At 46.4% G+C, this 13,836-nt stretch overlaps 2 protein-coding genes across 2 annotated transcripts in view; both read left to right on the forward strand.

Moving 5' to 3' along the window:
* The first annotated feature begins 130 nt into the window (after positions 1 to 130).
* Positions 131 to 5,482, forward strand: LOC112453267 (ubiquilin-1). The gene is made up of 7 exons (XM_025013899.1): positions 131 to 831; positions 1,037 to 1,235; positions 1,705 to 1,993; positions 2,343 to 3,011; positions 3,108 to 3,234; positions 3,526 to 3,658; positions 3,951 to 5,482. Exons 1-7 carry the CDS (start codon positions 724 to 726, stop codon positions 4,025 to 4,027), a joined length of 1,602 nt encoding a protein of 533 aa, XP_024869667.1. The 5' UTR covers positions 131 to 723; the 3' UTR covers positions 4,028 to 5,482.
* A 288-nt stretch (positions 5,483 to 5,770) lies between these two features.
* Positions 5,771 to 13,836, forward strand: part of LOC112453285 — a 28,771-nt gene continuing 20,705 nt past the window's right edge. The window contains exon 1 of the mRNA XM_025013928.1: positions 5,771 to 6,418. The gene's annotated coding sequence lies outside the window, so the exon portion shown is untranslated. The remainder of the gene's footprint in view (positions 6,419 to 13,836) is intronic.

A 13,836-nucleotide genomic window follows, 5' to 3' on the forward strand; every position in this document is an offset into this window, starting at 1 on the left:
CAATCGATTCCAATTAATGAAAGTTCGATACGTTGAAGTTGTCCGGCCAACTTCATAGAGGTGCGCGCATGTCGCGATTGTCGCGGCGGTGCTTTTGCGTTTCGGTGGTGGCAGCAGCGTGACATAACCTAGCCGCTCTCGCCGTTAACCCGTCGTCGACGTCGTCGTCATCGTTGTCGTGGTAGTGGTGGTGGTGGTGGTTTACGTGGCCCTTCTCCGGCTCGCGATCGCGCCGCAAAATCGGCCTCGCGTGCAAAAACGCCGACGGAATCCACGTATCTCTCGCGCGGTTCGCGCGACTATCCGACTCCGACTATCCGACACCGCGTGTTTATCGTGATGGCCGAGCGCCGTACGTTGGGCATCGTGCATGTTGGTCACCGTCCGGCCGCGAAGTCTCTCTAGTTCCGCGGGGCCACCGGAGTTGTAGGTGGGAAAAAAAATCCAACGTAGTTCCTCGCCGTCGCATCGGGCGCGGTGGACGTTCGGGCCGCGTGCGCGAGGGAGTGTCGTCGGCGTCGTCGCCGTCGTGCGGGTCGTGCCGTGCCGTGCCGTGCCGTGGGTGTGTATTTACACGGTGCGCAATTCCGTGGTGGCCGTGAGATCGAGCGAGAGAGAGGCGGCGAAGCGGGAGGGATAGAGCGAGCGAGAGAGCGAGCGAGCGAGCGAGCGTACCGAGTATCGCGCGAGCGTCGAAAGTAACGAGTCATCTACCGATCCAAGATGGCAGAAGGCCAGCAGGAGGGTGGCCCGAAGAAGATCACCGTCAACGTAAAAACCCCCAAGGACAAGCAGAGCGTGGAGATCGAGGAGAATGCGACGATAAAGGAAGTAAGTGTGCGACGACGATGTCGTCAGGGAGCCACGTTCCCCTCGCGTGCCGTTCGCGGGGCTCGCGGGGCTCGCGCCGCTCTCTTGGCGCCCCGCCAGGCATCAGCTGTCAAACCGATTGGGTTAGTTCGGCATCTCTAATCTTTGTTTGTTTCTTTTTCTCCCCCTTTCTTCCCCGCGGCGAACGTGTGCCGTGTGCCGGCAGTTTAAGGAGGCGGTCTCCAAGAAGTTCAACGCACAGGCCGATCAGCTGTGCCTCATCTTCGCCGGCAAAATCATGAAGGATCACGAGACCCTCAAAACGCACAACATCAAGGACGGTCTGGCGGTGCACCTGGTGATCAAGGCCCCGCGCACCGCCGCCACACAGAATCAGGAGTCCAATTCGGCCTCGAGACCACAAGGTATTCCACCAGGCTTTGCTTCAATTTAATCAAATATAACAATGGAATTGAACCTCGATACGTTTGACATGTTATCTGCGAGTCATAGAACATTCTGTGTTCTTGGAATGTTCCGGTTAATATGCCGGTGGATACAGATAACCAATAGAACCAAAAACAAAGTATTTCGTGATCCACAGATGACGCGCCAAGCCTACGGTATATCTAAAAAAGTTTCTTAGAAATGTGTAAAAATAATTTGTGTATATATAAATTTAAATTATAGTTTTACAAATTTTTAATGTAATAAATTAGATGATCTTTTATGTTTAGAATTATGTTTAAATGATGAGCACAACCAAGGATTATTTAATGAGAGCTTTTAAGAATATTTAAGTTTTAAATTTGTAAGCACGTGTTTATATTATAGAGGCAGGTATATAGTGTGATATCATGAATGTTAATATTGGCACGTGTGCATAAATTACAGCTGATGTCAGTGCCAGTCCATTTGGCTTGGGGAGTTTAGGTGGACTGATGGGATTGGAGTCCCTTGGCTTAGGTTCTGCTAATTTCATAGACTTACAGCAACGTATGCAACGGGAATTGCTCTCGAATCCGGAAACGATGCGTCAAGTGCTCGATAATCCGCTGGTGCAGAGCTTGATGAACGATCCAGAAAACATGCGCAATCTGGTCACCGCCAATCCCCAAATGCAAGAACTGATGCAACGTAACCCGGAAATCAGTCATATGTTGAATAACCCCGAGCTTTTACGGTAAGTAGCCGTACGCCTTAAACTACAATCAAAATCCACTTAATTTGAATACAATAGTCGAACTATGTCTCCTTTTTTATCTCCTCGAGCACGTGATTTACGCATTATTAAAGATTGTATTTCGAACGAAGGATTAATCTCAAATCGAATTTCTTTTCCTACTTCCTTATTAGATCAGTTACAGTTGACATTTTTCTAGTGCTATTTCTTAACTTTTAAATATGTTCTTTATTTGTATTTTCAAGTTAGTTGTCGAGTGGCAGTCGATATTTTAAAATTCGGTTTAGAAACTAGATATTTACTTGTTGTGCAATATTGCACAATATTATTCAAGAAAATTCATTCCCAGGCAAACGATGGAGTTGGCACGTAACCCGTCGATGCTCCAGGAATTGATGCGCTCGCACGATCGAGCTCTGTCTAATCTTGAAAGTATACCTGGTGGCTACAGCGCCCTACGTCGCATGTATCGCGATATCCAGGAGCCAATGCTAGCGGCGGCGACGATCGGTCGTAATCCCTTTGCCGCTCTGGTGGAGAACACGTCCAATCAGGACTTGCAGAATCCACAGCAGGGTCAGGAAAATCGAGATCCGTTGCCGAATCCGTGGAATCAGAGCCAGACCGACAGTGGGACGGGAGGAGGAGGAGGTCAACAGGGAGGTCAGCAAGGCAGAGGTCTGCTGGATTCGCCGGGTATGCAGAGCCTCACGGCACAGATGATGGAGAATCCACAGTTAATGCGAAACATGTTGAACGCTCCGTACACGAGATCTATGCTAGAGGCGATGGCGGCTGATCCGGGGATGGCCAGCCGGGTGATCGCAGCGAATCCGTTTCTTCGTGGTAATCCGCAGATGCAAGAACAAATGCGTGCAATGATGCCCGCCTTCATTCAACAGATGCAAAATCCGCAGATGCAGAGCGTCGTCACCAACCCGGACGCTCTGGCTGCTATCATGCAGATACAACGTGGTATGGAGCAGTTGCGCACCGTCGCCCCCGAACTCGTGGAAAAGTAAATTTTTTCATTCTCACTTTACCGCTAGTCTTAGATTGATATTTTATTAGCGCGTGACTATAAGTGCGGACTATATGTGCGCGTGTGTTTCAGCATGGGCCTCACGGTCCCACCCGCACCCACAACACCAAACACGGGCGGCACGAATTCCAGCGTACCGACCAGCCAGCCATCGGATAGCAACCAGCAAGACGCGTTTTCTCAATTTATGGCACGGATGGTAAGAACAATGGTTTAATTTCCAAAGTTATATTACAATTTGATTTTCTTCAAGAAAAATAACGATTTAGAAATAACATCTTAAATTGATTCAGTTCATTTAAATATGCTAATGCTCTTTCGAAACAATACAGTCTTACAGTCTTTAATAATGAGAATTAAAAAAAAATGTGTCTTGTAATGTACTACTAGCATTTCGATATAATAAGAACCATTTTTCATGTCTAGTTGATTATATAACATTCAGATTCCTTATATAAGTATCATATCATGTTCCATTTATGTGTATTAGGTTTCTGCAATGGCATTAAATCAAGGTGTAGAAGTTGACGGTCAACCTGTACCTCCACCAGAGGAACGTTACAGAGCACAGTTAGAGCAACTTACGGCTATGGGTTTTCTTAATAGAGATGCTAATTTACAAGGTTAGAGTCATCCTGACAACGCAGTTTTCACTTCCTGTCTGATTCGTTTTCTTAATTAATGCAAGAGTTAGAAAAAAGAATTAAACGGATTCTTTCATCAATATAATATATTTTCAATACAATATCGTTTGATTACACAAACGGTGCTATGTTTTGATGTTAAAAATTAAATGATGTTTTAATAATATTTAGTAATTTTGAACATACGGTAATAATATATTTTTGTAATATTTCACATTAATAACGAATGCCTAAAATACCCTTTTAATAATATTCTTTTTTTATTTTTCAGCGTTAATCGCCACGTTCGGAGACATAAATGCTGCCGTTGAGAGACTACTCTCCAATGGACAAGTGTCTATGAGCTAACCACCAATCTGCAATACTGTTATTCCAATATTACCTTTAATTTTATCCTTATTTACCTTTTACGTTGATGTACGTGAGAGATACTTGAGGTAACTGGCTGTCAAAAATTATAAACTTATATCCTTCCTCCCTCCCTCTCTCCCTCTTCTACCTTCTACCCCCTTTATCTCAGTCTTGACGGAATACACGCTACTCATTCGTTCACGTTGCAGTTTTTCTTATTTAGATTCAGATTTATCTGTGTTTTAGACGATAGATAGAGAAATGTCAATGGTATGGCCATTACTACTCGTTTCGCGATCGGTTGTTTCACTCTTTCGAATCTCTGTTCTTGGTTCTTCGTCCGTGTATCCTCTTCGATGTGCTCTATATACCTACAATCAATTTTCTGTCGTTTGTCGAAACACAGAAAATCGACTGTAGCTCCGTTGATGTCACTTTCCCATGTAAATTTCTTTACGAACGTGTCGGGCTGATTACGAGTAGTTTACGATAGTTTATTACCGCGTAATATCTTTATGACGTTTCTTAGGAGCATGAACGCGGAACCTGCATGGAAAATATAGATTGCCGCTATATTTAACGAAATCGCTTTCTCGGCTTGGTCGGATCGATCGAGAGTGTATTCGCAGTACAGTCAATCGTCCCTTTTGCTTTCAGATATCCTGATACTTGTAATCCTATAGCGAGATGCGTTATTTGTGTGTTCTCAGTAAAGGAACAAACGAACTCGATTGAAATCCGTTGGGAATGAATGTAACGCTTTTTTGGTGCACGGATTTCGTAATTATTTTATATATATATACGTTACTATACGTAAATGAGATATACGTCGGAATATTGTCGAGATCCGCGTTATATTCGAAGAGCACGGTTTGACGATCCGTTCTACAATACGGTTTCCATGTAAGTTTTTATAGAATACCGAGAGCGTAAAAATAATAACAACGGCTTTCTTTAACTTGCATACCGATGTGCACTGTATCTTTGTTGGTTTAATTTGATCGTAGAATAAAACCTACTATAATTAAGCGTTATATGTCTTGTAATACAACGTTAGACATTTGTAGCGTGATAATTGAGAAACATACGGCATACAACTTGTTTATATAGAGGATTGTGCGTGATAAAAGATCGAACGCCCACATGTGAGACATGTGAACTCGAAAGAAAAAACACCTAATCGTCAGTTAGCTCTAAGGCAGTCTAAGACATAAGGATAAAAAGAAAAAAAAGAAGATGTATGTTGTAAATTATCTTTATCGAAGAGAAAAGCAGTTATATATATACATATATATATAATTTTAATATTTTTGATTGATGTACGATTACGATAAATATCCATGCGCATTATATTATCGTTTACGTGTATTCATTATACTTCACTGAGAAACAAGACATTCTGCTGTAAAAAAAAGCGATTATATTACGAAATAAAGTTACGGTTGATTCATACTCGTTGACGAAGCGCTATCCAGCACCCTGCTGACCCTGCCGCCAGAGTGAGATCGTTGACGAAGAAAAGCTAGATTTTATAAATAATTTGATTTTTTTGCGCTTAATTTTCTTATAAGATTACGAGTACTCTGCCTTGGGTATTTAGGAATTTCGCGGCCGACCTCAGCTTCAGCTCGCGGTTTCTTCGGTACGGGGTGTAAGTGTAACGGGGTACGGTCGGTCCCCGCCATCGTGAAACGGGGCCGGGGCGACCGAGCGAGTCAGTACGTCCTGGTCGCTCGGCCGGTTCGGTTCAGTCGGCGCGTGAACGTGCAGCGTGCAGCGCGACGTGACGCCGGTTACGGGATTCAGGGAGCTGAGGGAGCAGCTGCCGGCTGCCGCTCCTCGCGAGAGAGCCGAGTCTGCCGAGTGTCGGTCGTCGGTTGACGTTTCGCCCCGTGAGAAACCCGTTGCCGAGCCTGCGCGTGTGTGCGGTCGGTATGCGGGCAGCCCCGTTGGCTGGCTGGCTGGCTGGTTAGTCGTGGTTAACTGGTTAGTCGGTTGGTTGGTCGGCTCGGCGGTACACCGAGACCGAGCACCGAGCTCACCGAGCACCTTCTCGGCCTCTCACGTGCGTGCCCGCGCGCACATCGCGCATTCCCCGTCCTCGTGCGTCGTGTGCGCGTGTGTGTGGTGGGTTTGAAAATTTGAAAAGCGAGACGTGCGCGAGTGCAGCGAATAGCCCGCACGGTGCAGGTGCCTTTTCAGTCGCGCGAGTCGCGGCCCGCGGGAAGAAAGGCGGCCGCCGTCGTCAGTCGAGGAAGGATTTTTTTTATCTTCTCACACGAAGGAGAGGATTCACGTGGCGGGAGGATTCGCGCGGTCGTCCTCTTCGTTTCTTCGCGGCCGTCGTCGGGAACATCGGCGGTACAGCCTAGCGGAATGTGGCACGAGGTGAGTTAGCTGCCCGCCCGGTTTCGCTTACCCAGGGACGGACTCCGACAGGCGAGCCCTTTCGCTGCGCTCCTCTCTTTCTTTCTTTCTCTTTCGACATTTCTACCCGCCCGCCCGCCGTCTCTCTCCTTCCCGAGAGAGCGTACGTTTTCGATTCCTTTCGCCAAATTGCCGCGAATAGACGCGGAGCCTCGCGCGGACGCGCGAAAATCTCTCACACACTCTGCCTCTCTTCCCATCTCTTTCTCCGTTTCTCTCGCTCGCTCGCTCGCTCTCGCTCGCCTCGCTCCGCTCTCCGTCTCTCTCAGCGCGTCTCGAGTTCTCCTCTCGGCACACCGAAACCGGTATAATTTCGGTGAGCTCAGACTTCTGTACCGTAGATGCACGAGCACGAACTCCGTCTAGGTCCTGCCGCGCGTTCCTTTTTTTTCTCTCTCTCTCTCTTATTGTTTCTTTATTCGGCCGAGATCTGTCACGCTTCCCGCATTCCGCGCATTCGTCGGGCCGAAACGTCACAAACGTCCGCCGTCCCGCGAACGTGAGACGCGAGACGGCGAGAGATGACGAGAATATTCCGTTAGCGCGCGAACACGCGGCGGCGCGCGGCGTGACAGCGTCTCGCTGATCAGCGCGGCTCTCAGGCTCTCCACGCACAGGACATCGCGGACGTCGCGGACCGGGGAAGCCGGTTTTTGCGTCGATCGATTCTTATTGAGAAATTTATTAATGGACGCTCCGTTAGCGCCTTCAAATCCTCGAAGCGTTCGAACGAAGAGGAGGCACGGCGCGGCGACGCGACGCAACGGTCGCGGCGCGTTTACGCGCCGAAATCGTACCGTGGCCCCGCGCTCCGGCTTTCGGCCGACTCCAAATTCGGGAAATAACTCGCGTCGATTACCAGCAATATCTGGTACTGACAATGAGCGAACCTTGGCCTCTTGGCGCGCTTGGATTATATTATATACTCGGTGATCGATTTAATTGGGCGCGGTCGGGCTTTCGAGCAGCGTTGGAAATAATTAACTGGCTATTGTAATTATATCCTGCTTCTTCTGTTATATTCCATTCGAAATCTTGAGAGATAGTTTTCTTCTTACTTAAGATAAACAGGATTCTCTTTTTGAATGGGACGCTTTTAAACGAACGTGACACGAAAGATTTTATTATTACACGGTACGCTGATTGAGAACAACTATCTTGTATTCGAGATACAATATCTGTAACAAAGTTAAAAGTTAGAAAACACGTACAGAAACAGATGTTTTCTCAATGCTGATTGAGCTTTATTTCGTTCAAATCAGAGGCAAAATTACATTGGTGTGATTGCTACCGCGTTTTTTTACCATCGTATTCGTACGTGATTTTTGCACACTCAGACCGATGGCCCAGTTTAAAACGTAGTAATTGAAGGCATCCTATTTCTGGTGGGATGCATTTTTAAATCGTCAAGCTGCTCCGAAAAATCAGACGGTCGATACTCACTTTGCGCGCCGATATAATTTCCACAGCTTATTTCGCATTGACGATAATTACGTTGACATCGATTTCAGAAATAAAACGATGTAAGTTATATAGGATAACAGCAGAAAGTAGACAGTCTCGATTCATGCCGCGCGGCAGTCCACGAACTTCGAGCTATCTTGAAACTAAGATAAATTCACCAGATAGCGTGGCTCCTAGTCATATACAATTGACAAAATAAAGCAAGGGGAAATATAGGACGTAATAATGAGGTCACGAACGAGCGAGATTAGTCCGTGCCTTACGTCACCGTCCGCGGCCCGCGCCGTAAAGAGTTCATCATGCCGTTTCTGTCGTTTCGCATTCACGCCGAACGTTACTTACACGACCTATTTTTCCCTTGATCGAACAAACACGCGACGTGTGTCTCCACCACGTGGTGCCTCTCCCTCTCCGTTATTATTACTATCGTTATTAGACAAACAGACCATTCGTTTATCTTGGAACGCGCTGCACTCCGCGAGGATGCCATGCACGCGCATCGCGAAATCAATTTGGAGAGAAGCGGAAATAAACTTTTTTATATTTTATCTATCTCACGTTTCGTTCAATTTTTATTGCGTCGATCCCAAGTCGGAAGAACGCGCGCATTGTCAGCGGTTCGAGCCCCGATGAAGAGAATATGAGCGCCAAGGTTTGTGGGGAAGGCTCCGGAATTCAAGGTCGCATTATTAAGGAGACGGGTTTACGGATTTGTCGTTTACACGGAGCGGACACGGTCCGCTCGCGCAGCAGCGGGCCTACGTTAAAGTTGGAAAATAGCGAAAGCCGAGTTTGCCTCGCCGGAGTTTAAGCGTGAAATTCGTGGAATTTATTTGGCTTTTATACCCGTGCTCGCGCGCGCCAATGCCAATGCCGACAATGACGCGCGCGTGTTTAATCGCGATAACAGGCGCGCAATCTGCAGGTCCGCGGCAGGTGTGTCGTACCAACGGCAGGAATGCACTCCCGAGGACATTTGAGGCTTCTTTTTCTCCCTTTTCGAGGAACAGATATCTGTTCTTTCTTGAGAGCCTCTGTTTTCATTCGCCCTCTTTCTAAAGTTATTATAATTTAAATGTGTTTACGCGTTTGAAATAATATTTTAAACATATACATTAAATGTTTTTAACAGAGATTTTTAGAATAAAAATGTTAAGTCCACTTTGATAGTAAAATTTATTTTTTTAAATACCATAAAAGAGGATCGTTTACATAAAATATTATAAAATAGTACAAGCCATAAAACACATAAAACACAAAAAATACAAGCACGTAAAATATAAGTAAAAGTTGTAGTGAATTTTGTGATAAAGATATTTTATTGCTGAAAGTATCTCTCACTTTGGAGGCTTTTTCTTTGCAGTGTTACACGACAAAATCTATCTCTCTCTGGAAATCTGGCATTTTCGAGTTTTTAAATACGTGAGTAGCATTCGCAAATTGAGCCTCATACGTGCATAAAGATGATCCCTCGTAAGTGTGTGGGACGGTAACACGATACTTTGTCCTAAGCTTGTCGATCAGGGTGGCGACGATATCCTGCGAGGATAAGGAGGAGGAAACACCAGTATATCCCGTTCTGTGTCGCGATCCGATTTGTGGGCACTCATTGTCAGCTTTTTAGCTCTCCGCTTCGGGAATATGAGACGCGGGCGTTTCAGCTTTAATATCCGCGTGTTCTGGCCTCTCTTACCTCCTTCTCCTCCTCCTCCTCCGGGCCTCCATCCTGCGGGGAACGTCAAACCTCAGAGATTTTCCCCGCAAAGTGGCAACGTGTGGCATCGTATTCACGCGTTAACCGCAACGACTCGTTTCCTCGTCTCTTTCTTGACTGGCGGTATCGACGGCGGCGGCGATAATTCTATCTCCTCGTGTAAATCACATATTAACACACTTCGCAAGCAGGATCGCGTGCACGCGCGAAAGGAGCAAGAATCGCGCGTAAAGCCGACAATTACGAGCAACATTTTGCGCGGGGGAGTTTCAAACGGTTTTGGCGAGGATACGTAATAATATGATATATAAATCTACGATAAAAATAGATAAATGCAGATTTCAAGTAAATACAGCTTTAGCTCGGGAATCGACGAAGAGGAGAGCTAGCGAATCGTAGTAAGCAAGAATTTAGGTTCCTGAGATTTGGATAAGAAATCTCCCTTGAACGCTTTTCTTACAATTAGTTATTATGCAACACGTGCATGGAAAGTGGCCCATTACGCACGCTACGCGTGCGTGATAGACCACTTTCCACGCACATGCAAAATAAAATAGGGTGTGTAAGCCGTGCGTAAAGATGAAAATTCCTGGGTGCAGTTACTCGCCTTCGGCTCGTGCGTAAACTCCGCACCCGGGAATTTTCATCTTACGGCACTTGTTACACAAATAACTATTATTCATTCTACGTATCGTCAATTTTTATTTATCACGCAATTAGAATTAACCGCGCGGATTTTGCGTTTCGTGTTGTTTTTTTTTCTTTTTTGAACGACTCCCGCCGGGGTGTTTGTGTTGTAACACATTTTAAACGTTGGCGTGAGGCCAAATTGCGCGCGGCTCTAAGCCGCACACCATGGAATTATCTTCCCGGCGTGTGCGGTCGCACGGTATGTCGTTTTGCAATTTTCTCTCCTTTCTCACAATTCTTCTTTGCGTTCTCTCTTTACCTTTGCCCGATCCTGTGGCCGGCGCGTCGCTCTCCTCCTCACTCGTACTTTCTCATCTCCCGAAGCAGCCGCATCCGTTTTCTCTACGAGATAGTGATAGAGATAGAACCGTCTCTATTAATGTCAACTGCGACGCTAATAGCAGTTAATTAAAATGTCCATCACTGTCCATATTATAATTCGAGTTGTAATTAGTAGTAGGAGTCAATAAATCGATTAAACTGCAGTAGAGATTAAGGATCGACGATAATGACACATCTCACAAAGATATACGCTTCTTCATGATTTTATCTTAGGTATTTTTTATACGCAGAATGCGACGAGAGGGAAAAGTTGTCATTTATTTTCCACACACCAAGGTATAAGTAATTCGTCAAAACACCTTTATTCTTAACCGCGCAGCGTTCGTTTCGAAATGATCTCGATACCGCGACGTTTTCGTCAAAGAAATACCGATTTAGGGAATCATTATATAATGATGATTAAAAGAATATCTGACGATTTTGAAACCGCTTGTCCAATCTTCTGAGTTTAATCTTCTGGGATTGTCGGATGAGCATGCAAAGATAAGAACGGAGTACGCGCGATAGGTTGTGTGTGCGTAAAAGATACGCTAATTCCTGTCTAATGAAGCCAGCTGAATGGCCGCCGGTTTTTACGCGCGCCGCTCGTTTTTCGAGCTACCTTGTGCACCCAAATTCCTCAGCAGTTTCCGCCTCGCCCCTCGTGCCGAGGAATGACATGCCGTTCATTCGCGATCCACCGTGTAGTCTATCAAGCCCTGGCCTGCCTACCTGCCTCTTCCACCTGTTTTCTCGAGAGCGACACGACCCGCCAGCAGGTATAACAGCGAACTCGGATCGCTCTTCGTTACACGCGATTCCGCGAAACAGCGGTGGATAGAGCAAAACCGTCACGGACACCGTCGCTGGTCAGCAGCGCGGAGAGAAAAAAGGAGGAAGGAAGGAAGGAAGGAAGGAAGATAGATAGAAGAAGAGGAGCCGAGGATCTCGTCAACGCGGAGTAGTGACTCTCTGTAAATGATTGAGAGCGCTCGTCGAGCGTTTCTTGTGTGCCATAATGCAAGCAAGAGCGATCGCGGCCATCATCAGAGAGAGGCAGAGAGGCAGTGAGAGGAAGAGAGAGAGGCGAAGAAGACAGAGAGGAAGCTGGCCATAGACAGGCAAGACAGAGAAAGTCAGGCAGGCAGAGAGACGACGCGGCATCGGGACGAAATAAGGAGAGAGAAACGAGAAACGGGCAGGCGGGAAGGGCCCGTTGCGAGGCCCTAGCCGCGTCCATTCAGCAGGCACCTGCCACGTTAAATTCAGTGGGTCCGGGCGCGTATGTGTAGGGTCGGTCCGCGACGGGAAGAGCGAGGAGTACAAACGCGCACAGGGCGGAAGGGTATGAGAGTATACGGGTAGGTAAAGGAGCGGCGGAAGAGGGGGTGAACGCAGTGAGAGGGAAGAGGTTGGACCTACGGTCGCGGCGAAGAAGAAAAGAGGAAGAAGAAGATGAAGAAGAAGAAGAAGGGCCCCTCTCGGTATATACATCTCTCTTACATCACTGCGCTCTCACATCGTTTCTCTAACCATATAGCGGCCGCGGCGGTCCAACGGAAGAAAAAAAGAAAAGATATCACGCCGATAGCATAACCCCTTCCTAACCCTTTCAGTCCCCCCTTCTCTTTTGCTTGCTCCTTTATAGGGCCCCGTTGCGCTCGTTATACGAACACTATCCTTGTCTCGTCGACGCGAGGCCTCTTATCGCCCTTTCCTCGGGTCCCCTCTCTCTTCTCTCTCTCTCTCTTTCTTTCTTTCCCACCCTTCCTCTTTTTCCTTTTCGTTCCCTTGCGATTCGCCACGTCGATCCCTCAGTCGCCCTTTCTCTCTTACATCCCTTCGTTCTCTTCCCCCGAAGTTGCAGGCATGCGAGCCAACTGTACCTTGCAACTGTTATCTAGGCAACGACCTTGCCTTCTTCTCTCTTTCTCTCTCTTTCTCCTTCTCCTTCTCTCCCTTCTTCTCTTTCTCTTTTTCTTGCCCTCTCGTCGCCACGTCAAGGCCCGACTCCACGACTGGACCTCGGTGTACGTACGTAAGTACGTACGTACGTACGTACACTGGCACTGGCGCGAGGCGCAAGTTCATCGGTCCGCGGTCGGAAAATCATTGACCTTGCCGCGGATCTAGCCGCACTGGATGATCTGTCTCCCTCCCTCTTTCGCCGGTGGCTATTTACGCCGATCGTCCGTTACGTGAAAACGGAAATGTTCCAAGTGTTGCTCCATACTTACTGCAGCGTCAATTCATCCGTGATGCTGCACGATAATATTGAACGATCGAGGGTTAAAACACGTTTGTTTTTGCAACGTTGCACAGTGTGTGCAACGAAACTGGATGTTGAAACTGGTATGATTTTACGACGCGTATATGTGTCTAGATATATGATTCTCTTTTAGTTTGTTGAAATTTGATAAATCAAAAGACTAACATTGAATGACTTTTTCAAGAAACACTTTTTTTCAAATTTAGGGAGTCCTGTATTTGATTTTTTGAAAGAAGAATTGTTCTCGTAACGCTCACGATAATTCCAACGAGTTCACCCTTAAAGGACAATAAAAATAAATTTCGGGAACGACGACACGTTACGAGCGTATTTATGGTGCCCCCTCGCGCGTCGGTAATTTAAGCACTTGGCCCATACAAGATACACGGTCATTAGGTGTTCTGAAAGAAACCTGTCTGTAAAGGCCAGATTCCATCGGCTCTCCAATCAGAAATATTAGACGTCGCCTCGTGGATTGCGTTATAACGTTATGGCGACACGTCTTCCGGGAATCACATTGCCATACGCTAGGAGATCATTAAACGCGACTCCGCAAGTCTGCGAGATGTATCAAGTAGCGCGTGAATATATCCCATATTTTTAGATTTGTAGAAGTGAAAATTGTAAGTAAGAAGCAAAGAGTTGGTACAAAAATATACCATCAATCGTAAAGAAACATCGTTAATTTTATTGAGAACATAGATAAAGTAATTTGGGAAATTTGCAAACGCTAATGAATGTGCGTTCGATCCTCGCGAGTTAAAGCGAGAGCAACATTATGAATATTTACCTAAAAATTCGAACAAATATCGAGATTGTCGGTTATAAACTAATTGATGACGGAAGTTTGAAAATAATCTGCAAGCGTTAAATAAATTGCGACGCGGTGCAATTAAAATGGCGTCATAATTCGATTGTACA

Source organism: Temnothorax curvispinosus, unplaced genomic scaffold, assembly GCF_003070985.1.
Source record: "Temnothorax curvispinosus isolate PA1 unplaced genomic scaffold, ASM307098v1 QBEX01004244.1, whole genome shotgun sequence".
In the NCBI taxonomy this organism is placed as follows: Eukaryota; Metazoa; Arthropoda; class Insecta; order Hymenoptera; family Formicidae; genus Temnothorax; species Temnothorax curvispinosus.